This window comes from Lindgomyces ingoldianus (genome assembly GCF_010093535.1).
Source record: "Lindgomyces ingoldianus strain ATCC 200398 unplaced genomic scaffold BDR25scaffold_2, whole genome shotgun sequence".
NCBI classification, from domain to species: Eukaryota; Fungi; Ascomycota; class Dothideomycetes; order Pleosporales; family Lindgomycetaceae; genus Lindgomyces; species Lindgomyces ingoldianus.
In genome coordinates, this window is record NW_022985163.1 from 895,118 (window position 1) to 922,311 (window position 27,194).

General features: G+C 51.2%; 10 protein-coding genes across 10 annotated transcripts; 5 read left to right on the forward strand and 5 right to left on the reverse strand.

Annotated features, from left to right (window-relative positions):
• Positions 1 to 37: 37 nt before the first annotated feature.
• BDR25DRAFT_43022 (mannosyl-oligosaccharide alpha-1,2-mannosidase-like protein) lies at positions 38 to 2,042 on the reverse strand. The gene is made up of 4 exons (XM_033698562.1): positions 1,876 to 2,042; positions 1,531 to 1,800; positions 1,250 to 1,466; positions 38 to 1,167 (listed from the first exon to the last, which is right to left on the reverse strand). Exons 2-4 carry the CDS (start codon positions 1,764 to 1,766, stop codon positions 82 to 84), a joined length of 1,539 nt encoding a protein of 512 aa, XP_033553851.1. The 5' UTR covers positions 1,767 to 1,800; positions 1,876 to 2,042; the 3' UTR covers positions 38 to 81.
• Positions 2,043 to 2,727: 685 nt separating this feature from the next.
• Positions 2,728 to 4,115, reverse strand: BDR25DRAFT_339082 (uncharacterized protein). Its single transcript, XM_033693345.1, has 2 exons — positions 3,747 to 4,115; positions 2,728 to 3,688 (listed from the first exon to the last, which is right to left on the reverse strand). The coding sequence occupies exons 1-2, from the start codon at positions 4,108 to 4,110 to the stop codon at positions 3,180 to 3,182; spliced, it is 873 nt and encodes a 290-aa protein (XP_033553852.1). The 5' UTR covers positions 4,111 to 4,115; the 3' UTR covers positions 2,728 to 3,179.
• A 314-nt stretch (positions 4,116 to 4,429) lies between these two features.
• BDR25DRAFT_178888 (uncharacterized protein) lies at positions 4,430 to 7,050 on the forward strand (the record flags this gene model as incomplete). Its single annotated transcript, XM_033684194.1, has 2 exons — positions 4,430 to 4,973; positions 5,027 to 7,050. Coding segments are annotated over 2 exons (2,568 nt in total), but the record flags the coding sequence as incomplete, so codon positions are not given.
• Positions 7,051 to 7,578: 528 nt separating this feature from the next.
• Positions 7,579 to 8,130, forward strand: BDR25DRAFT_300110 (uncharacterized protein). The gene has a single exon (XM_033689300.1). It carries the CDS (start codon positions 7,798 to 7,800, stop codon positions 8,011 to 8,013), a length of 216 nt encoding a protein of 71 aa, XP_033553854.1. The 5' UTR covers positions 7,579 to 7,797; the 3' UTR covers positions 8,014 to 8,130.
• A 1,319-nt stretch (positions 8,131 to 9,449) lies between these two features.
• Positions 9,450 to 10,220, forward strand: BDR25DRAFT_156548 (uncharacterized protein; the record flags this gene model as incomplete). The annotated part of the gene is made up of 1 exon (XM_033683975.1): positions 9,450 to 10,220. A coding segment is annotated over one exon (771 nt), but the record flags the coding sequence as incomplete, so codon positions are not given.
• A 309-nt stretch (positions 10,221 to 10,529) lies between these two features.
• On the forward strand, positions 10,530 to 15,278 carry BDR25DRAFT_208611 (uncharacterized protein; the record flags this gene model as incomplete). The annotated part of the gene is made up of 2 exons (XM_033684573.1): positions 10,530 to 14,893; positions 14,963 to 15,278. 2 exons carry the CDS (start codon positions 10,530 to 10,532, stop codon positions 15,276 to 15,278), a joined length of 4,680 nt encoding a protein of 1,559 aa, XP_033553856.1.
• Positions 15,279 to 15,624: 346 nt separating this feature from the next.
• On the reverse strand, positions 15,625 to 17,978 carry BDR25DRAFT_330938 (acetyl-CoA synthetase-like protein). Its single transcript, XM_033692577.1, has 3 exons — positions 17,555 to 17,978; positions 16,183 to 17,455; positions 15,625 to 16,096 (listed from the first exon to the last, which is right to left on the reverse strand). Exons 1-3 carry the CDS (start codon positions 17,729 to 17,731, stop codon positions 15,780 to 15,782), a joined length of 1,767 nt encoding a protein of 588 aa, XP_033553857.1. The 5' UTR covers positions 17,732 to 17,978; the 3' UTR covers positions 15,625 to 15,779.
• Positions 17,979 to 18,316: 338 nt separating this feature from the next.
• BDR25DRAFT_300113 (ribosomal protein L13) lies at positions 18,317 to 19,495 on the reverse strand. Its single transcript, XM_033689301.1, has 4 exons — positions 19,453 to 19,495; positions 19,184 to 19,313; positions 18,776 to 19,088; positions 18,317 to 18,719 (listed from the first exon to the last, which is right to left on the reverse strand). The coding sequence occupies exons 1-4, from the start codon at positions 19,477 to 19,479 to the stop codon at positions 18,581 to 18,583; spliced, it is 609 nt and encodes a 202-aa protein (XP_033553858.1). The 5' UTR covers positions 19,480 to 19,495; the 3' UTR covers positions 18,317 to 18,580.
• A 514-nt stretch (positions 19,496 to 20,009) lies between these two features.
• BDR25DRAFT_321547 (IlvN-domain-containing protein) lies at positions 20,010 to 21,296 on the reverse strand (the record flags this gene model as incomplete). The annotated part of the gene is made up of 6 exons (XM_033691972.1): positions 20,010 to 20,244; positions 20,293 to 20,360; positions 20,416 to 20,525; positions 20,581 to 20,863; positions 20,913 to 21,080; positions 21,186 to 21,296. The coding sequence occupies 6 exons, from the start codon at positions 21,294 to 21,296 to the stop codon at positions 20,010 to 20,012; spliced, it is 975 nt and encodes a 324-aa protein (XP_033553859.1).
• A 2,638-nt stretch (positions 21,297 to 23,934) lies between these two features.
• On the forward strand, positions 23,935 to 27,194 carry BDR25DRAFT_309339 (uncharacterized protein; the record flags this gene model as incomplete). The annotated part of the gene is made up of 5 exons (XM_033691073.1): positions 23,935 to 24,205; positions 24,272 to 25,052; positions 25,107 to 25,718; positions 25,778 to 26,159; positions 26,214 to 27,194. The coding sequence occupies 5 exons, from the start codon at positions 23,935 to 23,937 to the stop codon at positions 27,192 to 27,194; spliced, it is 3,027 nt and encodes a 1,008-aa protein (XP_033553860.1).

Below are 27,194 nucleotides of genomic sequence, written 5' to 3' on the forward strand. Positions count from 1 at the left end.
GTCATTTTAGAAGAACGTATACATGATTCGTGCATATTTCGTTCACATATCGCAACCAGGTTTCCACTACGCCCGACTCATTCACGAAGCCACCTTAAAAGGATGCGCCTCGGTATTAAAAACCCACGCATTCTTCCCATCCTTACTGACCTGCCACTCAGCCTCCGCTGCCTGAATTAAATACGCATACTTCAACACCTCAGCGAACCAAAAACTCTCCTGGAAATCTCCATAACCGCCACCGCCCGCCACATTCACATTATCGATATTAGAATAGCCACTTCCCACCCTCGTAGTTGCATTAATAGCTAAGAACCCCTCCCAAGCCCAGTCTTGGTACTTGGGATCCCCCGTCGCCCGATATGCATAATAAAACGACTCCAGGACTTCGGGCCGCAGATCGTACGTTGGGTTTTGGATATAAAACCCGGATTTGTTGAAGAACTCAGCCTGGTCCGCTGGCACGCGTTTGCTATCCCAACCGAAGACTTCCGGCCCGATTCCTGTCGCTGTCGCGATGTAGGTTTCGTGGCATCCATCTACGAGCTGGAGTCCGTAATTGATATATTTCTGGACCCCTAAGACTTGGCCGCCGAGAATGAAGTTCCCGCCGTCAAAACAGGCAAGGTGTTGGGAGATGAGGGAGGGATTCCGGCCATTGTACATGGCGACGAAGGTTAGGTCTGGACGGGAAGAGGGGTGCGATGTTAAGTGTGAAATTGTGGAGTCTGCGGCTAGAATCCAACGGTCGCGGTACGTAGCAAATCGCGAAGGGTCGTAAATAAACATCTTAATCAGATACTCGTAGAAACTGTCATCACCTCCTACCCAGCCGCCCGTCGAGTCTAGGAATTGGCCGGTGGTGACATTGATATCGGTGCCTACGAGTCCGGTCCAGGGCTCGGAGCTTGGCGGAGACGGGTTCAGGAGATACGATTCGGCTTTTTGGGTTAGGGCGCCGTAGGACGTGTTGCCGGAAAGGTCGGAGAGTCGTGTCCATTCTAGTACGAGGGTTCCGACGGTGGCGAGGCCGTTCGCGGAGCCGTCGTTGGAGCGGCTGGTGAAGAAGAGGTTGTTCCAGGGGATGCCGGTGGGGGTTTCGAAGGCGTAGGAGAGGGCGTTGGCGAGGGTTTCTGATTGCTTTAGGAGAGCGTCGACATTGTTTTTCTATTATAATATTAGGTTTTTTAATTTATCTTTATGCTTTCAAATATTGATGAGCTAGGGATCTTGAGGGGAACTCCCATACGTTGTCTGCGAGATCTGATAAAGGGCCAGTCAGGAAATCATAACCGGATAGCATGCCGCCTAGATACCGAATTGTGGTCTCAAACAAGCTGACTTCAGTTGCGGTTTTCGTGTAGTCTATCGTTGGGATGTAATCTAAAATCTGGTTCACGATGTCCTTCTGCCCCATAACAAGTGCAGTGCTGAGCGCATCGACGGCACTGGCACCCCAGGCATTTCTGACAGAATGTTAGATTAAATCATCCTACAGAAGGGCAGTTCATGACTCGATTTATAGCGTACCGAGAATCGCTAAAGCTATTCGAGACGGGATGCAACTCGTCATGTGGAAATGCGTATTTGTAATATCCACCCCAAGCAGTCCTAAATACGTCAACAACCGCTTGTGCGCGATCTGAAGTTGAATTGGCATCGTAGCCCCGTCCTCTGTAATGGGCATGTGTCGGTGTGGTCTTTGGAAGAGCAAGCACAGCGGGGAGTATTGCCGTCCCCAAAACGACAGATTTTATTCGCGTCATGATGCTGGGAGACAAATAATAACAGTATGGGGCCCTAAACAACTTGTTCAGATCAAGCCAACATGAGAAGATGTCGAGAAAGAAAATGTGGACGAGCAGGATTATATACCTACGGCGAATAGCTACTGGGTATTATTTTGACACGACATGGTATTGGTCTTGGAAAGAGGAGCGAGGGTATGACCCGCCCGGCTGGCCGGTTCATCGGCTCCTCTCACTCCCATTAGCACGCCGATTGCAATCTCTCTGACTGCGGGAAGAATCTGTGTGGTGGGTACACTGCACCACACGCGACATGTGTTCGCAAGATTCCACGACCAGCGAGCCGCGGCGAAGCATGGACTTTAGCTTTTTGCCCCATGACTTGGTGCCGTCGAGGAAGGTGGGAGTTCAACGTTACTGGCTCTTAAGACGCCGTGTGAGATGTTACAGGCCTTGAACTAGGAAGACGGACGAGGGAGCCTCCAATATTTGTTGTCAGCAGGCGGGTCCATTCTTCGTGTCGTCATCTGGCATAATGCGGTAGGCTATCAGGGGTAGAGTGGAAGGATTCAGGCACCCTCTACATCGGAAGTGTCGACAAAAGAAGCAGCTCGTTGGACGCTCTTTGAGGGTTCTTTGCGTGTGCAATATAATGTGGTTTGCGGTGGGCTGATGCAGAGACCGAGACGCTCGGGCAATCTGAGGTTGCATGAGATGGACGAGGTCATCCAGTGGTTGTCCAAACGTGCCTGGGCATCTGCCGCTCAAGCAAGCCAAACTGCGGGGTGATATGCGTCTGTGCGTGGCGCCACATTCACTCCGCCTTGCCCAGCCTTCAAGGACCCGCCCAAGGCTAGAAACGAGTTGGCGGGCAATAGAAGATAGGCAGGAAATGGCAAATAGCGGCATATTCACACGTACCGTTCAATTTTTTTTTGCAGGAACTAAGAAGAACGCCAATAGGGTGTAAATTACTGTCCTGAATTAGCCTGATTATATCCCGCGTGAGTGTGAATATCATTTGTTGTTCCTAGAAACGAAACTCCCGTGAAGCAACGCAAACAGCTCCGAATACAGCCCAACAAGTTACTACTTTACATAGCAACCGCTGTGCTGGGTAGCATTTCGCCTCAGTGATCTACACAGTACATTGATCAACGTTGACCCTGCATCCCATAATCTGACTACCCAGGCTAAAGACTGAGTACCATGTACCGTTGCCCAATGCTAGCTAATTATTTCTGGAGACGAAATTATATATGGTACCGGATTAGAAAGCGGAGCTCTGCCCCTCTGTGGTAGAGGCTTCGTGAACCCGGTGCATCCGAACAACTCCAGTGAGCCACGGAGAGGGAGAAGGATGGGTACTGTGGTGCAGCGTAAAGGGATCAGCAAGGCCCATGGTCCAAGAACCGGGTTCCGTATTAGGCTTCATTCGAAGAATCCCCCATCGCTCTCATCGTCCTTTTCGTCCACAACCTCAACATTCGTGTCTTCCAGCATCCGTTGCATGATACCAGCCTGTGTGTTCTTCTTCTTGTACTTCCTTGCTTCCTTTTGCTTGGATCGATTATCCTCCTTGGGCTCTATCACTGGCAAACCAGCTTTGCTGTTGCGTAGTACATCCAGAGTCCCCTCTTCCATGGCTCGCTCGATGGCCTTCCACATCTGCACATCCCCTTTGGGTCCTTGCTCCACATCTTCACTTCGATGTACTCCCGCCTCTTCCTCACCTGCAAGCTCTTCCGACTTGCTGTTCTCTCGCTTTGACTTTGGATACAAAGAGGAGTATGGTTTCATGAGCGGATAGTACTGCGCGTAGTTGATATCCACTTCGGTATTATGTATCTTCCGCAGCAGGTCGGTTTTCTTGGAGCGGTCTTGGAGGGATGAGAGCTCCCGCTGGAGTCGTTTGAGGATCCGAGTCGCTTTTTGGCGATCTGGAGAGTCCTTAGCATTCCGGACAATAAATTTGGGCTAAAAAAGTGGGACACTCACCGAAAAATCTCACTCGATGATATTTGCCAATCATCTTCTTTCTGTGATCGGCTTCTCGCGCCACAGCCGTCTTCGCAGCTAACTCGTGTTCCGAAGCCTCGAGCTCCCTCTCCCGCTCCATGCGCACATTGGCCGGCATTTTGTATTTTGGCTCATTATCCACATGTTCTAATAGTCGTTTCAAATCCCGTATACGGCTTCTGAGTGTGTTCGTTGAAGTAGGCTTCGGTTCAGAGTGTGATTGATTGCGCCATCTAGGCTTGAAGTGAGGTCCGCCCACCTTATGATTCGAGCGAGACCTTTTTGATGCCGAATGCGGATGGTCGCCGCCTTGGAATTCGGTATGCTTACGCTTCTGCGACATGTTCGCCAGCGTTGTGGTAAAGACTCGTGGGTTTCGGCGGCCGGACCAAGTAAGTTTCTCCCGGGAGGTTTCTGCCGCGTTTGACCGCCCTCGGGTGCCAAGACATGTCACGAGCTAGATGCGACGTTCATCATTCACTCTTCCCTGATATTCATCCCTCAAGGCCAATATAGGCCTTCAGTGTATCCTCAAAATGGACAATAGCGTCCTTGCCTGGACCTTCTCTTTCCTTGTATCTGACATGTTCTAAAAATTTGGGGAGCATCCCAAGCATCCAGACCTGTACGGCGCTTGTGTTACAGATTACCGGACCAGTAAAATGGAAGCAGCTATTCGGTGGTCTCCTCATTCGACCCAGCAGACGCCCCGCTTCCTCATCATTGATGTTGCCGGAAATCGATTACGACTGTGCCAGATCGACCGGTTCGGCAAGGGCAAGGTGAAGTACAAGCAGCTCGTTCTCCGAGACAAACTCCCTAACTACACCGCCTTCGACTGGTCGAAAAGGGACGAGCACATTGTTGCCATCGGTTCTGCGTCAGGGGAAGCGGTTCTAGTCCAAGTCGATGCTGACCGCCCTCAATCCGACTATATTCATTCATTCCCTATCAAGCACCAACGGAAATGCAATTCGATAGCATTCAGTTCGAAGAACTTCCTCGCTACGGGATTGGATCGAGTGCGAAACGATGTATGCTTAAACGTCTACGATCTAAATACTCCCTCGCTTTCGTCATCTACAGAGCCGTACAAGAAATTGGCGAGCTCCGAGGCCATATCAAGTATCAAGTTCTTCACCGGTCAGCCAGATACCCTAGTTGCTGGAGTATCAAGGCAATGTATCCGTTTGTATGATCTCCGAGGTCAGTATTCTTATCGGTTTCCCTTTTGGGATTGTGGTTCTGACCTAGCGTAGATTCTGGACCTATTGGGGTCGCGCAATATCAGACTCGCCAAGTTCACAATATTGCCATAGACCCTCTAGACGAAAATTACCTTGTATCCGCTGGAACTACGGGCGATCCTACTGTGACTGTCTGGGATCAACGATTCATTAAGCAAAGGAATTCAAGCGATCCAGCGAGCGCTGGCCCTGTGCTAGAATTTCGGCCTGTAGTAGACAACACCCAGTCTGCTACAATTTGGAGTCTTCGCTACTGCGGCACCAAGCGCTCAACATTTGGAGTCTTGGCAAATACCGGCGAGTTCAAGATCGTCGAGCTCGCTCAACATTCACATCGACCAGAGTCTCATCAACCCTCAGTCTCCGGACCCAATGCTCCGGCATGGGCATCTCCATGTTACACAAAAACATCGCACAGCCTAAGATATCCATGGTACGATGAACGCCACCGCGTGGCAGAGAACTCACGAATCGTGGCGTATGACTTCATGACGGCTGGTAACCCCCTGGGTGGACAATGTGCCCTTGCTCTGTGCCCGAACAGAGAGGTTGAGGTAATCAAAGTTCCATCTCCAGCACCCCGAATTAATATTACCGCTCTAGACGAAATATACCGGAATCGAGAAGTCATCGCTAAGCCAAGCGCAAGGCAAGGCACAGTGGCAGAAGATCTAATTGAACTACAGAACAAGTCTTTGAGAGGGAAACATAAGATTAGCCCCGACCTGGGAGACAGTCTCTCAGGGAGATTGGACAGGTTGACTATCGATCATCTACATCGAAACATTCCTCTAGAGTCAGCAACACAGTCAAGTACGCAAGTGCATGAGGATCTCTTGACTTTAGCATATCCGCATATCAAGATAGATTTACCAGACTATCTCAAATCACTGCAAACTCAGAAGCAGCGATGCCAGGAAGGATACAACCTTGACTGCCGAAGAAATAAAGAGGTCGTCGCTAACGACCCGTGGCTCGTAGACGCATGGAATTTAATAGAACGTATGGACGCACACGCCTGTAATGAAGGCATGGTGGGAGGTGACTTGGACCTCACTTACCTCGGCGTTGCATCTATCTGGGCGAACAAACTCACCATGTACGATCAACGAATGATCGACCCTGATGCAAAGAAATCGGAAACCATCTTTGTTGAAGCCGTCAAGGAGATCTGTGAAAACAAGGAATTCCCACCCTTCTCTGGCATCGCGTCACACTATCCCGAGAATCGGCAACTCTGCCTCTCTCTTTGCGGTTGGAATATCTCTAAGAAAGGCATACGAGAGCGCTGCTCAACGCTCATCAATGAAGGACAATACTATAAAGCGATCGTCCTTTCCGTCTTCCAAGGTTACAAAGATGTCGCTCTTGACCTCCTCAAGGAAATCATCCAACAGAAACAACTTTCGAATATTGGCCTTGGCGCCGTTATTGCATGCGACTCCGTAAATGAGGACCAGCGGCACATGTGCTCCTGGATGGCCGATATGACTGACGAGCCTTACCTCAAGGGGCTTCTTGCCTACTTTATTAGTGGGGACTGGTCATCCGTCGTTGACATGCCACAACTCTCACTCACAGATCGTGTTGGAGTTGCACTGAAATATCTCAACGATGAAAAACTCACGAATTTCCTCCGTCTCATCACGCAAGAAACCATCGCTTATGGAAATATCGAAGGCCTTCTCCTAACGGGGCTCACCGACCGCGCAATGGACCTATTCGAGCACTACATTGCGAAATTCGGCGACCTTCAAACCGCCGTACTACTTCTATCGCGGGCTTGTCCACTCTACATCCAAGACGACCGCTGGCCACTCTGGAAAGACATGTACCTCAACCAAATGCAAGTCTGGCGCACATTCCTCGAGCGCACTTCGTATATTAAAGAACACAATCTGCGCTGCGTGTCTAGAGAAGGAAGAAGCGTGAACAAACCCGCAGCACCGAGTCTCGCAATCCGTTGTCTAAACTGCCAAATGAACCTCGCGTTGCGAAAAGATGTGAAAACCTCCCGCCAGTACCTTACTCCCGTCCTTACCCACCCCTCTCAATTGCGTTCGCATTCCCACCCGGCGAAACCCCTCCAACGACCACATCCAAAGGGCGTGGCGTCCTCGCCCGCCCTCGCCTGTCCGAATTGCAATGTGCAGATGCCGCGATGTGGGCTGTGTATGATGTGGCTTGGGAGTCCTGATCCGGCGAAATTAGGGGCGGCGCAGACGTTGAAGGAAGAAGATCTCGAAGCGAGGTTGATGGTGTTCTGTATGAGTTGTACGCATGGGTTTCATGGGCATCATGCTAGGGATTGGTTCGCGAGACATGCGATGTGTCCGGTGCCGGATTGTCAGTGCATGTGTGGGCTTTTGAAGTAGGGGATTAAATTGAGGGGAGAACTAGGAATGTTGCCCGATCTTAATGGAGTGGGTAGAAGGGGGATGGGAGCTGTTTTAAACTAGGTGTATTTGTGTGTTATACCTGTGGCACCTTGATTTGTTCTCTTGATACTGCCTCGGGTCACCCAACATGGGGCAGGATTGTGTTTTTAGGACAGAAATTTGCATCCTATTGACACCCTCTAATATTTCTGCAAAAGGTATAACAGATTCACTCCGCCCTGGTCATCTTCCACATTATGTGGTAACGCACTGTACTCTTAGCCCGGATATGCATTGTCGGCATTGCCAACTCTCTCTCAGAATGCCTGCCTAGGCTAAGATTGGTGGCGGAAAATAACCACATGAAGAGCAGTGGATCGAATATATCGCAGAAGAAAGACGTGGATGATTTTTTTCCTCGTTGCATTCCATCTGTGGAAGGGAGCGGCTTTCGCGGCTGCCTGCTGGGAATCATGGTCAAGAACATGCAGGAGGGCCGCGTCGGGCCGTGGCCGGTGTCTGCCTGCTTGTCGTCCGTCGTCTGGTGCTTGTGCTACCGTCACAATGTTGAGTGCCGACGTCACGGTGGGTATGGAGCAAAGGTTGAGCGGTGATTTCTGAGACGTGCGACATGTGGGTCGACGAGGACGGAAACCAAGGATGCGTTGTGCATACGTACCTTGAAAGCGCTCGTCGCAACGACAACGTACCTTGAGTAGGTCTCGTAAACAATCGAAGGGAACTGGTGAAGCTGCAGAACAAGCATCGCAAAAACAAAAGCGGTGGCTGCAGCCTATGCCTGTTTCGTGCAGAGGGGCAGCCGCACGGCGATCAACGGGCATCTTTATTACGGCGAGAGCAAGCGCGATTTCGTCGACAGCGGCCGGACATCACAGGCTGTTTCGCAAGGCCCGCCGACATCCGGAGGATCCGCTTTAACCTATGTTGGGAATGCGAGAGAAGGGGTTGAAAGGCACATGAACCTGTGGAGATTGGAGCGTGTCGTTTGAAGTGGATCTGGCTCAGGAGAAAGTACTGCAGCAAGCCGGTGAAAGATAATGTTCCGCCTCGTGTGGGCGGTGGCGCTGCTGGTGCCTGCCTTGAGGACAGATTCTTTCTGTGCGGCACCTGGACGAGCCTAGTCGCGACAGATAATGGAAGATGCGCCCATCACGACGCGCTAGATGATGATGATGATCATCATCATCATCATGATCATTGATGGTGTAACTGAGGAGATGGATGCGCCGAATATGGTAAATGCAGTGTTGAAAAGATCTGCCCGAGAGTCTGTGAGGCGAGAGCGGAGAGAAAAGCGGTGAATCGTAGGTGATGGGAGTTGACCCAATCGGGCTAGCAGCGACAAGTCGTCAAGCTGTGAAGGAAGGCGCGACTCGGGCGCAACATTCGCGCTTTCCAAGGTTCTGCATCGCGCAAACGAGGATCGCATCAGGAACCTTGGACCTCTAATCAATATGCGTCTTACAGACAGTGCAGACGGTGAAATGGAGACACGCGCGACGGATGCGGTTTGTTCGCGTTGTCGACATCGTTGAATTTTCTCACCCTGAGACAGGGGCCCGTGCTCACCTGGGCTGCAGTTGATGGCAGTATTTAAGCACATATATTGTCAGTAGTCCCGCCGCTCACGCTCCAGGCCTGCACACCCGACCTGCACCTGGGCACGAAACACGGACCTCAACATCACGTGACGGCCGTGTTGTGACACTATTCGATGCATGACGGAATTTGAATGAATGGATTCTTCTTTCCTCTTTTACTTGCTGAACCCCCCACCATAATATATAATAATCGCTAACCCCCGGCCCGGTCGCTTGCTTCACGCCGACCGCCTTCCGGGTCCACACTCTGCCCAGCATGAGGTACGTACTGCACACTCATATGCATTCATGAATCGAGTTGGCTGACGTCCTCGTAGTGTCACAAGGCTCGACCGTCTCGTGACGTAAGTTTGCTTTTAATTCGTTCACTTTTCTATTGGGCCTTCATTTTTTCTCTCCTCTAACCCCCAATCATTCGTCTTTTGCTGACTAATACTTCCCAGCCTTCTCGAAAGTGGCAGCACTCAGGTCATCAAGAACACCGCTGTTCAGCAAATATCCGACGTCCAGAAACAGCATCCAGATGAACTTTTCAATCTACTGACGCGCGTTATTCCCTTCCTGCGCTCAAAGAACTGGGACACAAGGGTTGCTGCTGCCAAGGCCGTCGGTGGCATTGTTGAGAATGCCGAGAAGTACGACCCCAATACTGAAGACGAACCCATCAAGGATCAATCAAACGGTCATGTCAAATCTGAAGGGACTAACGGTTCTGCCGTCAAGAAGGAAGAGAATGGCGATGATAGCCTCTCGCCCAGCGAAGACCAACTTGATCTTAGCAGTCTCGACATCGCTTCCATTCTGAAGTTCGGCAAAACCCTCTTGGCTAGCGCCGGCAGGGAGTATGACTTCAAACTCGCAGCCATGGACCCTGCAGCACGCTTGTCACATCAAAAGAAGAGCCTCACCGCCCGACTTGGTCTCGGTGGGGAATATATTGAAGAAGATCTAGTTACAGAGAACGATATCACTATCCAAACTCCTGGTACTAGAACTCCTGCGATGCATCGTCTGGACACTTCCGTCTCCCGGTCTGACAGCATCACTTCAGCATCATGTGCATCCCCTCCTCCAGGGGCCACGCCTACCAGTGAACAACAGCCCAATTTGAGCAAACGCCAGCTCAATATGCTTAAGCGCAAGGCGAAGAAAGATGTCCAGAACCGAGCAAACAAAGTACATATTGTCGATCTCGGTCCAGGTCGTCGCGCCAGCTCACAAACGGATTACCCCCATACCCCATCTAATGCTCATCCGCACCCCATTAAACAAGAGCCTAAAGAAGAGAATGGTGACGAAAACAGCAGTATCGGCGACTACTTCTCCCTGGACCGAAAAAGTGGCGACGATGACACAAAATTTGTCAAGGAGTTTAAGGGTGCTCCAATACCCGACAAGTCGTCCTTTCAAACGGAAGCCGAGGAGAGTGGTCTTGAATGGCCCTTCGAAAGATTGTGCGAATTTCTGACTGTTGAGCTGTTTGACCACAGCTGGGAGGTGCGCCATGGTGCTACCATGGGTCTCCGAGAAGTCGTTCGCGTTCATGGTGCTGGCGCCGGAAGGCAGCAGGGAAAGACTCGATCGCAAAACGACAAGCTTAATCAACGCTGGCTCAACGATCTTGCATGTCGCATATGCTGCGTCTTCATGCTCGATCGATTTGCTGATTATACCTCTGATAATGCTGTCGCGCCTATTCGAGAGACAGCTGGCCAAGCACTAGGTTCCATATTGCAGTACTTGTCACTCGAGAATGTTGTCGCAACATTCAATGTCCTCTATCGGCTTGTCATGCAGAAGGATGCTGAGATGTCTGCCTGGCAAGTATGCCAAGGAGGCATGATTGGCATGCGGTACCTGGTCGCTGTACGGAACGATCTACTTCTTGAAGACGGATCCCTCATGGATGGTGTCCTCGCTGCCGTCATCAAAGGCCTTTCTGATTACGACGATGATGTGCGCGCCGTCAGCGCAGCCACACTTATTCCTGTCGCGAAGGAATTTGTGGAGATGCGACCAAAGGCGCTCGAGAACCTCATTGACCAGGTCTGGGCTTGTCTCTCAAACCTGCAGGACGACTTGAGCGCAAGCACTGGATTTGTGATGGACCTCCTCGCCAAACTCTGCAGCTTCCCTCAAGTACTCGACGCGATGCAGGCTAATGCTAGACAAGATCCATCCCAGTCGTTTCATGAATTAGTACCACGTCTCTTTCCTTTCCTCAGACATACAATCACCAGTGTTCGCGCTGCCGTTCTTCGGGCACTGCTCACCTTCCTCAACATTGAAGGGCCAGGCACTGATGGCTGGATTGATAGCAAAGCCTTGCGTTTGATTTTCCAAAATATCCTCCTGGAGCGGAATGAGGGCGTTCTCAGATTATCACTCCAGCTCTGGGATGCCATCATTGCCCGTCTCGTCGATGGGACCAACGAACTGCCCACCCACCTCGGTCCAATCCTCGATGCCATTATTCCACTAACTCTCACTCCAATTGGTGTACCTCGTCATCCGATTGCCATGGATCATTCACTTCTCATTCGTCCCTCTGGTCAGCTTTTTAGTCCACCAGCACACTCACAGAGCCGTCGATCCACGCCTCCAGGTTCGGCTAACGAGCCGGCATACAAGAAGCGAAAGAAGTCACGCTTTGGGAAGGAAGATTTGATGGTACCACCAACGTCGCCGAGTCATAACGTGGATGGTCATATGATGTCCGGCGACCTTGAACTCGTCGGCGTCGATGTCATGATCCGGTCAAGGATCTCCACTGCACAAGCTTTGGGTAAAGCCATAGCAGCCTGGCCTGAGCAGTCACGGCGACAGACGTTCAAACCTCGGCTCATACTACCTCTTGCGTCAACAAACTCAAGTACTCAACTGACTACCGCGATGATCATTGAGGAGTTTGGGAAGTCGCTCGCGGCTAAGGATGAGTTGGCTGGCGATTTCGCTTCTGTGCTTCTTCCCATCGTTGAAGGAGAGAGACCAAGCGCATATCAAGACCTCGTTCCAAAACTTCAAGTCGTCCGCACCCAGTGCACCGCGCTCATCAATCTCTTCCGCGATCACCACATTGCCAATGTTCCTCAAATTGCGGTAGTCGTACAAGGCGATCCTGATGCAAGCCCATACGCCTTCTCGACTGCGGACGCGGAGAAGATTCTCGACTTGCACTATGAGAAGCTAAAGAAAGCATTGACTCCAGCAGCACGCATGGTTGCAACCCCTCAATTAGAGGCTGCAAGGGCCGAGGTGCAGACATCTCTGCACGAAGCCAAAGAAGTCAAAGAGCAGCGAGATATCCGAATCAAATCTGCTGCTGCAGGTGCACTTGTTGCTCTTAGCGCTCCGCCAAAGAAACCTGCGCAAACTATAAAAGCAATGATGGATAGTGTCAAAAAGGAAGAGAATGTTGAATTGCAGAAGCGCTCGGCTGCTGCTGTTGCGGGTTTCATCGTCCATCTTGTCAAATCAAACCGAACTGTGGTTGTCAATAAAGTTGTTGGCAATCTCGTCAAGTTTTATTGTATGGAAACAGCGGAAACGCCAGAATTCATTGGCCAAGCTCATATTGAGACCGGCATCCTCACACTGAAGAAGGACGAGGACATCCGCGATCATCCCGATGCCGCCAGATTTGCGGAGGACGCGAAGAATGCTCGGATCACAAGACGAGGTGCGCGCGAGGCTCTGGAGCAAGTCGCGGAGAAATTTGGAGACCAGATCTTCGAGAAGGTGCCGATTCTCAAGGATTTGATCGAGCGTCCTATCAAGAAAGCCTTTACGGAGGATACTTTGCCTGTCGAAATCACGCATGACAACGGTGTTTTTGGTCAAGAGGTGGTTGATGGTTTGTCCACACTCCGAGCCTTAGCCGGCAAGTTCACCCCGAATGTGCGAGGGTTCGTGAAGGACCTTCTCCCCCTCATAGCCAAGGCTCTACAGTCGAGACTATACGTGCTCCGATATGCAGCCGCCAAGTGCTTTGCTACCATCTGTAGCGTTATGCCTGTTGAAGGTATTACGATGTTGGTGGAGAATGTCCTCCCTTCCATTGGCAATGGCAGCAATATCCACGGTCGACAAGGAGCGATCGAATGCATATACCATCTCATTCACGTCATGGAAGATGGCATCTTACCATATGTTATCTTCCTGATCACTCCAGTTCTCGGTCGAATGAGCGACTCTGACAACGATGTTCGTCTATTGGCAACAACTAGCTTCGCAACCCTTGTGAAGCTTGTACCCCTTGAAGCTGGCATTCCTGATCCACCTGGTTTGCCTGAGACGTTGCTCAAAGGACGAGACCGGGAGCGCAAGTTCGTCGCGCAGATGCTTGATGCAAAGAAAGTCGAACCTTTCGAGATCCCAGTTGGCATCAAGGCTACGCTACGCTCATACCAACAAGACGGGGTCAATTGGCTCGCATTCCTCAATCGCTACAATCTACATGGTATCCTTTGTGACGATATGGGTCTCGGGAAGACGTTACAAACGCTCTGCATGGTTGCCAGCGACCATCACATGCGAGCGGAAGAGTATTCCAAGACGCAAGATCCTAATTATCGACGCTTACCTTCACTTATTGTCTGTCCTCCTACGCTGTCAGGCCATTGGCAGCAGGAGATCAGACAATATGCTCCCTTCCTTTCTTCTGTTGCCTATGTTGGCTCCCCCTCCCAACGCAGTTTACATAGGTCACAACTCGACAAAGTCGATGTCGTCATTACGTCTTACGAGATATGTCGTAACGACAATGACGTTCTCAAGCCACTGAGTTGGAACTACTGTGTCCTCGACGAAGGCCATCTAATCAAGAACTCCAAGTCAAAGACGAGTCAAGCTGTCAAAAACTTTCAATCGAACCACCGTCTTATCCTTTCTGGCACGCCGATTCAGAACAACGTCTTGGAGCTCTGGTCACTATTCGACTTCCTCATGCCTGGGTTCTTAGGTACTGAGAAGGTCTTCCAAGAACGCTTTGCAAAGCCCATCGCCGCATCTCGTTTCGCCAAGTCATCTTCTAAAGAACAAGAAGCTGGCGCTCTCGCCATTGAAGCTTTACATAAGCAAGCCCTCCCGTTCCTCCTGCGCCGACTCAAGGAGGAAGTCCTCGATGATCTTCCCCCAAAGATCCTACAGAACTACTACTGTGATCTCTCAGACCTGCAACGCAAACTCTTCGAGGACTTCACCAAGAAAGAAGGGAAAGAGATTCAAACCAAAGCTGGATCCGCAGACCGAGAAAGCAAACAGCACATCTTCCAAGCCTTGCAATACATGAAGAAACTCTGCAACTCACCCGCGCTGGTGATCAAGCCACAGCACAAACATTACGACGCGACACAAAAGTATCTCAAGCAGCACAACACCTCTCTAGAGGACATCGCGCATGCCCCCAAACTTGGCGCTCTCAAAGATCTGCTCGTTGACTGCGGCATCGGCGCTGCGGACGTGGAGAAAACAAACGGCAACAGCATCGGTGATCTACCCGAAGCTGTATCCCAGCACCGGGCCCTCGTGTTCTGCCAAATGAAAGAAATGCTCGACATGGTCCAAACCCACGTTCTTGAAAAGGCCTTGCCTTCTGTACAATTCATGCGCCTTGATGGCAGCGTCGAAACAAGCAAACGGCAGGATATTGTCAACAAATTCAACTCGGATCCGTCCTATGATGTTCTACTTCTGACGACCAGTGTTGGCGGCCTTGGGTTGAACTTGACGGGTGCAGATACTGTTATATTCGTCGAGCATGACTGGAACCCCCAGAAAGATATCCAGGCCATGGATCGTGCACATCGAATTGGGCAGAAGAAAGTGGTCAATGTTTATCGGATTGTTACGAGGGGAACGTTGGAGGAGAAGATTTTGAAGTAAGACCTACCCCTCTCCACACCCACTTTGTTTCTCCCAGAAATAAACAACATGCTAATATCCAAAAGTCTCCAACGCTTCAAAATCGACGTCGCCTCTACCGTCGTAAACCAGCAAAATGCAGGTCTAGGCTCCATGCAAACAGACCAAATCCTCGACCTCTTTAACGTCTCCGCCGACTCCACGGATCCCGCAGCCCTACCGCCTCCGCCTACGAACGACAACGGAACCGGTATTGATGAAAATGACGCTGTGGATGCAACGGGTGAGGTACGCGAGAAGGGGAAGAAGGGCTTCTTGGATGATTTGGGAGAGCTGTGGGATGAGAGGCAGTATGAGGAGGAATTTGATTTGGAGGGTTTCTTGGGGAGGATGAAGGGTTAGCGGTTGGGTGGGTGGATAGGGGGCCCGGCTTTGTAGGACCTCGGGAAGACCTGGTTGCACGGATACATGTTCATTGGTTCTATTTTCTTTAATGGTGTTTATGTGTTAGTATCGACAGGCTTAGGAGTTACATGCTGCATATGCATGACATGGTGGGATGGGTGGGATACATGATTTGCCTTTTAGCATGGCGTTGGCTGGCTTTCTCTAATTTTCTCTTCTGCCCGCTTTGCACACTCTTCCCTCCAGGTGTGTAGGAAGGGGCATATTGATGCTTAGCTCACTTGATCAAAGGTCCTTGGTTTACACTAGGGTCTGTACAGGTTGAGAAGACCTGGTGAATAGACACTCTTCTACTTTCCATTCCCAATCCATATGCTCCAACAATAATCTAAACAGTTTTATGAACTTTGCAACACATTTATACAAATACTCAACGAGGTAATCCAACGTCATCGTCTTTAGACTCCCCTACCTATCCCTGTCAAGCCCTCTCTCTCTCTAGATCAAGATCTTCTTAACTCCATGCTTCGCCCACTCCCTCAAAACATTCTTTTTCAACTTGCCAGTACTCGTCTTAGGTAGTTCCTGGACTATCTCCACCTCCCTCGGAACCATGAATTTGCTAATATCACTCTGGTTTTTTGCCCAGTATATCACGTCTTCACCCTTGACCTCGTGTCCAGGTTTGACTGTGATAAAGGCTTTAGGACGTTCGCCCCAGTGCGAGTCTGGGACGGCGACGACGCCAACTTCGAGGATATGGGGGTGCGTGGAGAGTTGCGATTCCAGGGCTACGGAGGAGATGTTTTCGCCGCCTGGATAAGGGATTAGTTCGATCTCTTTAGAGTGAGGCGATAGTGTATGGGAGCGAAAGGGAAGAAGGGGAGTAGAAAAAGCTTACCAGAGATAATGATATCCTTCGCACGATCCAGGATCTGTATCGCGCCATCTGGATGCCAAACCGCCAGATCCCCAGAATGACTAACACCACCTGCCCAAAGCTTCCTTGTCGCCTGAGCATCCTTATAATACCCCTTCGCACAGATGTTTCCTTCAAACACTATTTCCCCAATCTCTTTCCCGTCTTTCTTGACATCGATCAGCACACCCTCAGGTTCCTCCGGCTTGATGACTCTGCAAGGGAGGGATACTACAAAACCGTGGCCTTGTCGAGCCATCTTCGCATACTTGTCCTTGACGGGAATCTCTTCCCATTCCGGCATATGATAGCCCTTAGTTATGGGGCCATACGTTTCTGTAAGCCCATATACATGTACCGGATGCAAATTCAAATCCGTCATCTGCTCAAACAGCCACGCTGAGGGTGGACTCGCCGCAACGGTAACGCGGACCGGATGCTCCAATCTCTCTGCCTCCTTTGCCGCACACAGCAGTGTGTTGACCGTCGGCGCGGCATTGAAATGCGTGATTTTTTCTTCCTTTAGTAGGCGCCAAATTTCGGGGTAGTCGATTTTCCGAAGACAGTAGTGCGTTCCTCGGACTGCTGTAATGGCCCACGGGAACGTCCACCCAGTGGCATGGAACATGGGGAGTGTCCAGAGGTATTTGCATCTGCCTATGTCGTAGTTGAGCCCGGATTCAATGACGTTGCCGAGGGCCGCGAGGTAGCAGCCCCGATGGGTGTACTCGACGCCCTTGGGGCGCGCAGTAGTACCGCTGGTGTAGGCGAGTGCGATTACATCTTCCTCACTGCCAGCCTGGGCCTCAAGACCCGCCCAGCCGTGCTCGCCGAGGGAATGGTCGTACTGAAGTCCCTCCAACACGGCCTCGTCGAAAGGCCCTGAAAGCTCACCCTCAGTCGCATCGGTATCGTTGTCCACAATTACCCGTGTCTCAGGCTTCACCTTCAGGTAGCCTTCCAGCAGTCCTTCAAACTCAAAGTCCGCGATGATGGCATCGACTTCCGAGTGTTGGAAGATGTACGAAATGTCATCCGTCTTGAGTCTGTAGTTGACTGCAACGCTCACGGCACCAGCGGCTGCGATGCCGAAGAGCGCCTCGAGAAATGCAGGGGTGTTAGTGCTGAGGATGCCGACGCGTTTGTAACCGTGCTTTTTGAGGTAGTATGCGAGACCGCGAGCGCGATCGGCAGCTTCGGCGTAGGAGCGACGCAGGATTTTGTCGTTTGCAGTTACGTGGTATATTGCTGTAGCCTATAACCTCTATTAGCTTATTTATCTCTCTCCAAGCGTTGTTCGGGTGGATGGAGTTGAGACTCTGTGTCCGTTCGTTGAAAGAGCAATTGCACGTACATCCGGTTCAATCTGCGCTGCCCTCCACAGAAAGCTCGTCGGGCTCAACGTGTGAAAGTTATGCCGGTGGTGGTATTCATGGCTGTCTCCAGGCTGTATCACCGTCTGCGAGTCAGGCACTGGGGTCGGCGACGAGAAATGCGAGGCGAGTTTCTGCAATCGGTCGAGCGGCGACATGATACCCTCAAAGTCTCTTCAAATTGTACAGAAACTTTAATCGTTCGACGGTTGGTGAATCCGTACCGTCTTGATGTTTACAGTCTGGGGTAATTGGGGTGTGGAGTAATTATCCAAGCTCAAGCAAAAAGCGGAGTCTCAGCCGCCAAAGCTAAAATGCCCCGGGTCCTGAGAGAAGGAATTGCTACCGAGCTGAAGAGGTCTTGCAGGATTCGTGCGTCCAACAACTCTGTTAGGAAAGTTCAAGTACATGGCAGAGTGCGCGGTCGCGTTTAAGTATGGCCGGTCTGAATATCTGGGGAAGCTTGACAGGGGGCAACGTGTGACAAGAGCTGAGGACCGAAGCCGAGGTCGACTGCCATTGGACACAAGGGGATCTGTAGCCGTCGTGGCAGTCTTCTCCTCCTGCCCGGCCGAAACCATCGGGCCGCGTCCATGAGAACCTCAGGTATCAAGATACGAAGAGGTGAGGTGAGGGAAAGACCGTGTGGGGAGACTGGATGGGGAGAGAGCAGGCAAGCTCGGGCCTTACGCACCCCAGATTCATGGACACGACAGCACCGAGCCTGAGAACACACCACATTCCCAAAATCGCCAAGAACATGCAGCTCTGGAATTTGATTTCTTCTAGCCGTGATTGTGTGACGAAAAGAATTGGCCGACCTTGAAGAGACCCAGATATTCGTGAGCATTAGTCGAACACCGGCGATATATGCCCTTTTTGCCAGGAACACCCCTCAAGAGGCCGGGTTTATGATAGAGGTTGAAGAGATCGCATGAGACCAATGCACTCCACGCCAACCCACGTCCTCAACCCTCCGAAAGCTCATCGCATCCCAGCACCGCCACCTAGTAACCGAGCTCGGCAAGCTGCGACTTGACTTTTCCATCCACCTTGGCAGTCTTCTGGGCCTCCGCCAACTGCCTCCGCGCGGCCTTCTTGCGCTCGTAGTATGCAGCACCCTTCGCCTTCCTCCTGTCCTCGAGCCTGTGCAAACTGAGTCAACTTGTGGTCTTCACAATACATTCCGGGAGGCGACATACCTAGCAACAACATCCTGGTACTTCCAGCCGAACTCATGGCCCAGCCGTCCAACAGTGCAGTACTTGCGGCCGGGCTTCAACCTCAGCACCCTTAGGGCCTGGGGTACAACCATGCGCTTCTTCTTGTCGTATGGTGGTGGGACGCCCTCGAAAGTCTTCAGGCGCTCCATTGCGGCGGCTCCGCGTGCAGTTTTGTGCGGGATCATGCCACGGACGGTTCTCCAGAACATCTTGGACGGTGCTCGGAAGTGGAAGGGACCTCCTCGAGTTGGGTTGTAACGGGTCTGTTTCCTGAGGAAGGCCGAGTACTTCACTAAAATCCCACAATATCAGCCCTGTGTCCACAATCGGATGTGACTTCCATCGCGCGTGTATTGTATCGGAAATTTCGAGAGGGCAGAGACGTACGCTTCGCCCGGAAGAACTCTCCGGATATGTTGAGGGCCTCGCAGCGCACTACGACAATCTTCTGGCCATTTAGCAGCTGCTTCGCGACCGTGCTGGCCAGACGACCAAGCAGATGGCCTTTTCCATCAATCTAGGGAACAAGAGTCAGCTTAATAGCTCATGTCGGAGAAGAATGGCATTGTGCACGCCAATTGCGCCTTCACGCCAATCCGCCCGAATCCCACCGAAAGTGTGAGGCGCAACGAAGTGATATGAAACAGCATACATACCACGACGACTGGATCGAAGGTCGACATCGTGCTCGGGGGGGTTGCTGGTGTGTTAGTTTGATGGAGTCAAGTCCAGAGAATCGACAAATTCCTGTTCGTGTGTGGTTTAACGGCTTGGCGGTGATTAGGCGAAACGCCCTTCCCCAATATGGCTTAGTTCGCGTCCGATACAACTACTTCAAGAGCACCAGCCTCAATCACCTCTTCGCAGCTATGGCTTTCCAAGATCACGGCATAGCTATATTACTAGGTTTTGTAACTATGCCCCTCTATTCCTTTTTCACATTCTCACACCCCAAATTCGCAACTTCTAGCCTCACGGTTTAAATCACGTTTTGCTTCTAATCTCTATGACACTCCACTCCAGAAGGGATAGGAGAATATGGGGAAACCGCACAAAATTCCATCCGAAAGTCCGCCCAACTCCTAACAGCCCTCCATTGTCAAAAAAGCCAGTCACCTTGAGAGTTGTTTGACCATGGAAATCGACCATGAAGCCACTCATGCTGCATCAGGCTCAAGATACAGGGAACCGAGAACGTTAACCGGCTTCTACGCTACTTCAAGCCAAGTCTCTCTCTCACTCTAGCCTCCCCTCTTGCCAGTTCACTGTTCTTCGCCTTCGCATAAAGCTCTTCCAGGGTTCTCTCAACACCTGGCCCGTCCCTGTCTAGGGACATGAATTCCTTCGCAAATGCTCCATTTAAAACTCTTTCCTCTGCGATTCGTTTGAACTCTTTCTTAATTGCGGTTGTATCAACTTCGAGGCTTCCTTTCAGCTGGCCATATTGGCTGACTTCATTAGCCTGCCAGAATTGTTACCGCCTTCGGGATACATACCTGACTGAACTGTGATGCACGAGCTGTTTTACGAACCCATCTTCAGCTGCCTTCTCGAAGATCTCTGCCTGGGTAAATTGTTAATGGTGGGGATGGGAGGGGACATCCAAGGTCCAAATTCACCGATTCTTTGCTCATCCACATTTCATGGACCAATGCTTCATCCGAGCAACCAAGTCCTTTCAGGGTTGAGTATGCCTCGTTGAACGTCGCAATGATGGTCGGCCAAAGCGCTTGTTCCGCAAACAAGTCCATCAAAGTCTCTTCCCGGGCAGACGACTCAATCACCCCCCCCCTTTGTTGCACCAATACCTCTGCTTAGCGCCAGCCCAACTTCCCAGGCTTTTCCAGTCCCATCCTGTTCCACCGAGACAAAGCATGGGAAGCCTTCGCCACTCTCATAGCGAGTTCTCACAGACGTTCCAATCATTCGCGGGGCGACCATAACAACATCATTCGACTTCGCCATATTAAGATGTTTATAGAATACATTGTAGCCACTGGCTACTACGATGCAAGCCGTCTTTTGCAAGGTTGGAGCGATCAATTCGTTAAAAAGCTGGGGCTGCACCTGTGCCTAGTTAGTGGCGGCGGTGAACCAGCCAAAGCTTGACCCTGACCTGGTCTGGGACTAAAAGAAACAGCACGTCGGCCTCTGCCGCCGCCGCTTTCCAGTCGGAGGTGAAACCAAAACCATCTTGCTCGGCTTTTGATGAGTAAGAGTCCTTTATATTGGCGATGACGATCTTTGGCGTAGGTTCCAGCTGTTCACTCTTGAACGTGTCTCGCTTGGTTGTGGTCAGTATACATTTCATTTGGATATCCATACCGGAGCACGGGAGTCTCCACGGCTATATCTCGCGGTGGTGACGAATAACTTAGTGGGAACTTACTAAGTTCAGCGCTTGAGCCCTTCCCTGGTTGCCATATCCAATGAAAACTATCGTCTTGCCTTTGAGACAATCAAGAGGACAGTCCTTGTCATAAAATAACCGTGCAGCCATTCTGACTTGACTAGTAGGCTATATATTTACTCGCGTACCAAGAGAATAAGTGAGCGAAGCCAGATGCTTTCTTCTTACGAGCCTGATTGCGAAGTAACAGTACGTAAGGATCCGTACAATGCGCTTTAAGAAACAAAACTTCACGAGCTCATGCCACAGTCTGAGGACTAGAAATCCCATCCAACGGCACATATTTAGAGCGAGCTCGCAGTTGTTCGCCCGACGGTGTGGGGTTATCTGCTGCGGGGTTAGGGTTGGATGAAGTCTTTGTAGCGAAGTCCAACATCGCCATCAGACGAGCATCAGCTCCTTGTGATAAGGGTGCAGGTGGAAATTGCAAAAGGTCGAGTTTTGCATTTCATCATACTTTCACAATTGATAGGATCGGCTTGGGGTCAGCCATCCTAGTCGTCGGCTTCAGGCTCGTCGAGGCTATCACGCGACTCACCACTCGACGGAATCCAAGTATCTCGATTTTTCGAAGGCGCAGGACTGGTCATCTGGCTCAAGGCCACGATGTGCTTATCTAGGATAGTTGATTTGTCCACGTCGACCTCTCTGGAAAGGGCATCTTTCATCTAAGTCTCAACCTGAAGACCTGTTGCTCAGATTGATTCACCCGGCGATAGCCAAATCCCTGCTTTGTACGGATCCGTATTTGTTTATCAGATTCCGTCCGTTACGGCATTCCCATTCGGACTCGATGCCTTTCTCCGGGCTGGGTCGGATATACCTACTCTGCGACGCCACTCGGGCCACCTGTGAGGCGCTTCAAACCCCGCCATCTGAATGCAAAGTTCAGCGCCATCTGCTAAAATAATTTTTGGGAAATCCGGCAGGACGGCCCATGTACGTAATTGTGCGTAGGTCGAGCGCCGGGCCGAATTGAATCAGGACCGTCGGTAAGCGAGGCGAAATGGGCTTTCGAAGCACCGTGGAGCAACACTAGAAACCATGACGCCTAGATGATAGACAGCGTTAATCTACACAGGCAGACGTTTTACATCCCATGAACGAGAATGCTGATGTTCCTCACTAAGAAAGGGATTTGTTTTGCCGCGGCGCCACCTCCACTCCCTACTACCCCAAATTACCACCATGAGACTTGAATTGCAGCAAGCACGGCTCTGGAACGGCTTCTAACTCTGACCATGAGCTTAGTCAACTATTACGGTTTGGAATTGAAGACCGCCCGACCAAAACCGCCCGACTTTCGTCCGATACTCGGAGGACTTGTCCAACACGAATTCGTAGCAGCCTCCCAATAAAGTGGTTATTGGGATCTACCCTGATTCTTTCTATTCCGCGATTAAGAGTACGTGTCTCCTCTTTATCCTTTTTGGAACCAATCTTTCTTGCCCTCTTGGGATTCGAAGATATTGAGTCATGTTCTAGCGGGCCAACGGGCCCACAGGTATTTTGATGCCTCAGGATATTGCCGACAGGCTCAACAAAATTGCCTACAATCAAAACTCTTACGGCCTGCTAACAATGGCATTTTCGCATTGGCAGGCTCGGGAGGCCCGACGATGTACCTTAAATATTGACCCTATTCATAGGTCCCACGTTCGATCGACCCTGTTTTCGGTCGGATTGCCGTACTCACCAGGGTCAAGATATAGAATTAGTGGGGAAGTGAAGTTGTGCGACCTCGAAATCCAAGAATGTGACCAAGTCCCAAGGGTCCACCAGCCCCTCGTGGGAAGGGCAGAAGTTAGCCCCGGATAAACTGTCCTCATTGGAGTGCTGATGCGTGGCTTGACTGGCGAGTTGCACTCTCGAATGGAACTGGGCATGATGGGGCTCAATACGAAGCCGGCGCCGATCATGCCTCTTTCCGGTAGGCTGAGAAAAGGCGTCACGAAGGCAACTGGAGACTGGCGAAAAAAAGAGCAGGCAAATTGGAACAGAAGATCAAGCGCCGCTAATGTCAGCCTTAAGCCTTCAGCCTTAAGCCTCGGGAGTTGCTTGCCTCCGACGACTACCCTTCCGCTGTCGCTTCCTGCCTGCTGTAGCCTTTCCCCAAACGCAGCCTGGTGCAGCACATGCGCCTCTGCACTGCCCAATTACTTCCACCCTACGCCACAGCATGCAGATAAGCGAAGCCTGCGCCTGCTTGGCGTACGTGTACTGTCTCCGCCAAACTGTTTCTGCGAAGCTGCAACCCTGGCATCAACTGCTGGCTGTTTAGTGAAGGGGGTGGTAAACCACCATGACGACGACATACAGCACCCTCATTAATTATCCCGCTCGCAACACAGCACCTGCAGCGGCACTAATACGAAGGGTTCGCCAGCAATTCACCAGCGCCTTGGAAGCGGGCTCCTCCGCCCAGGTCTTTGTCGTTGGCCCTCTGTCGTGCTCGGCGCGGAGTTAGAGGCCCGCGCTAACGCCAGTTCACTCCAAGCAGTCCTAAGAGCGGGAGACGACCGCCAGAGAGCGCCGCTAAGACTCCACCCAGCATGCTAATCCTGTGACCTTTACGCTAGGTGAAGCTGTCCACTCTTCGCTGCTGGCTCTGCGCTCTTCGGGCCCTCGCATCTTCCACCTTGCTGAGTCACCGCCACTGATGACAATTCTTTGATTCCTTCTTAGCTCCTATCACCCAGCCCAATGCTGCCCATCTATGCACCACAACATGGACTCTCCAGCCTCCGAGACTCTGGACCTCAATAGCACAGGTCCCTCCCAGTCCGGCCAGTGGGAGACGCCTCAGGTCGAAGAGACTCCAGACACCACCGATCAGCCGTCGCCAATCAACGACGATGACGCCGACCAACCGCAGAAGCCGGCATCTGCGCCCTTGCAAAAGCGGCGAAGAGTGACCCGCGCATGCGATGAGTGTCGACGGAAGAAGATCAAATGCGACGGCAAACAGCCCTGCACCCATTGCACTGTCTACAGCTATGGTACGTCTGGCCTTCCGTATCCAACGACGTTGCCCGCCGCCGCATGCTGACGTAGAACCTATGAAGAATGTACATACGATCAGCCATCAAATCGCAGGCGCAACGCTGCCCCGCAATATATCGAAGCCTTGGAGACTCAATTGAAGCGTGCAAAGGCACTTTTGCACCTTGTGTTCCCCAATCTTGATTTGAATGACCCGAACATCGACCATTACTTGCAAAATGGTATGCTTCCCCAACTGCCAATGGGTGGCCCACGACCTCTACAGAATCCGCACGGTCCTCGCATGTCGCACCGGCGCGACGACCAAGCAGGAGAAGAAATCCCTGAATCGCATCTTGAGTCGATGGTCAAGGCCACAGGCCAGCTCGATCTTGACGAGGATGGGAATTGGGACTATCACGGTCACTCTTCAGGCCTCAGTTTCATGAGAAGACTGCAACAACAGTTTGGAGACATCATCGCCCCTTCTAACGGTTCCCCAAGCTCCCCCTTTGTCAAGTTCCGACCCATGTCACAGGTGTTTGACTCTCCAAAGTCCGCCCAGGATTCGCCTGTGGACTCATCAACCCCATTGCCCTCCGGTACTGATCTGCCCCCGAAGAAGGAAGCTAAACTGTTGTGCGACAATGCCTTAGTCGATGCTGGTGCGCTGCTACGAGTTGTGCATATCCCCTCGTTTTATAAGTCGATGGACCGGATCTACAATACTGCACCGGAGAACTATGGCAATGCAGAAAATCAATTTTTGCCCCTGCTTTATGCTGTCCTCGCCCTAGGAACACTATTTGCGAAGAGTAGTGCCGAATTCGACCAGATAGGATATGAATCCGCCATCGATGAAGGGTAAGCCCAACTCGCCACAATAATCTATCGAAAATGCATGGTAACATTTTGCAGCTTCAAGTATTTCAAGGCCTCTCGACAACTACTGGACATTGCAGACTGCAGAGATTTGGTTTCACTGCAGGCAATAGTGTTCATGATTCAGTTCCTGCAATCATCTGCGAAACTATCGACCTGCTATGCGTACGTTGGCGTTGCTTTACGATCTGCCCTGCGCATGGGTTTGCATCGATCCTTCAACGACAATTTTAGTCCGATCGAGGCTGAGACGCGAAAACGTGTTTTCTGGGTTGTCCGCAAGATGGACACCTACGTTGGGGCTATGCTGGGGTTACCTCACTTCCTCGATGAAGAAGACATTGATCAAGACTGGCCGACTGAAGTTGATGATGAATATATAACAGAAACAGAAATTCGCCCTATGCCCGAAGGGAGAATTTCTCTCGTTGCCGGCGCCAATGCTCATACTCGAATTGTCCAGATCCTTGCGAAGATTTGCAAGTACGTGTATCCTATTCAAGGTACCCAGTCTGGCGGAAAAAATTCAGTCACATATTCCGTGAGCTATTCTAGGATTCGAGAAATCGAACAAGATCTTCAGCAATGGTTGGACGGGCTTCCAATGGCGCTTAAACCAGGTGGAGAAGCGCCTAGAGTTATTGTCAGGTACGTTCACGATAATTCTTCCATGCGATACCCATGTCGCTCACGGAGGCACATTACAGGGTTCAACAACTTCTTAGGATGGCTTTTGGCCATGCGCAGCTACTCCTTTACCGCCCATTTCTGCACTACGTCTCGCAAACATACAAAACCAAGACAGCCGACCAAAGGGCATTCGCTTGCGCCTCAGCATGCATCAGCGTTTCTCGGAACATCATTCACATTACCACAGAGATGAAGAAAGGAGGACTCCTCATTGGAGCATACTGGTTTTCGATGTACACGACTTTCTTCGCGATCATTTCTATCATATACTTCGTATTAGAGAATCCGAACAACCCCACGAGTACTGAGCTCTTCCGTGATGCATTAGAAGGCAAAGAAACACTAGCACATTTCGCCAAGAGAAGTATGGCAGCAGATAGGTGTACTGCCACACTAAATGTATGTGGCTTTCAGTTGTGTTTCACATTGTACGGACACTAACAAAGGCGTTAGACCATTTTCGAGAGGCTACCTAAAACGGTAAAACATAGTGGACCTTTCGCCAGCAGCAAGAAACGCAGGCAGGGTAGTTCACCGCAGTCCATCCAAAGCCGCCCCAGCTTGTTCAAACAGGATCCGGAGTTAATTGAAATGGGACCTCGCCGGGCGAGCACCTTCCCTGAGTCGATGCCAAACAGCAAACGCACCAGCCTCGGTCACTCCCTCCCGATATCTGGAACACATCTCGCCAATCTTGGTGTTGACTCCCCCTACGGGCAGTCGACTTCCCAATCAAGTAGCGACTTCTTCGACCCCACCCCTAGCCTAACCCCAACATCCACAGGGACGAGCAATCTCAGTGGCTTCAGCCTTCCTCAAACCCACACTCCTCTTCAGGGACCCACTCAGTCATATCCCTCTACTTCACTCACTAATACGGTTGTTGATCCTACAGGCCTCAACGTCCCGGTTTCTGATGTATCCGCAATGATGTTTCCCTCCGCTGACCCCTTTGCATATCCAAACCAACCGATGACAACGTTCGAGAATAATAATCTCCAGAATTTTGAGCCCAAGACTTCATCGCCTAGTAGGTCGAACTTAGGATTCCAAGCTTCTGGGGTAGACATGAAATCGCATCCTGCCACATTTGGTCCTAGCAGTCACCCGAAAGGGAATGTGCCGATTGACCCTAGGGCACCTCACCCGAGCGATAATGATGTACAACTTTTTGGCCCAATGCCAATGTACCTGATGCAGGGCGCTCAAATGGCGGGTACACAAGGACAGCGGTTCCAGCCGGAGCTCCCTCAACATCGCCTTCACATACATGGCGCAGACGGCGGCAATGTGGCCTTCGATGACCTCTTCGGCGGTGAAGAATGGGCAAATACATTCATGGATCAGGGTCTGGGACTGAGTGGTAATGGAAGTGGGTTTGGTGGCAACCCTGGTGTTGACCCGGCTGGAATGGGGATGGGAAATTGGCGGTGA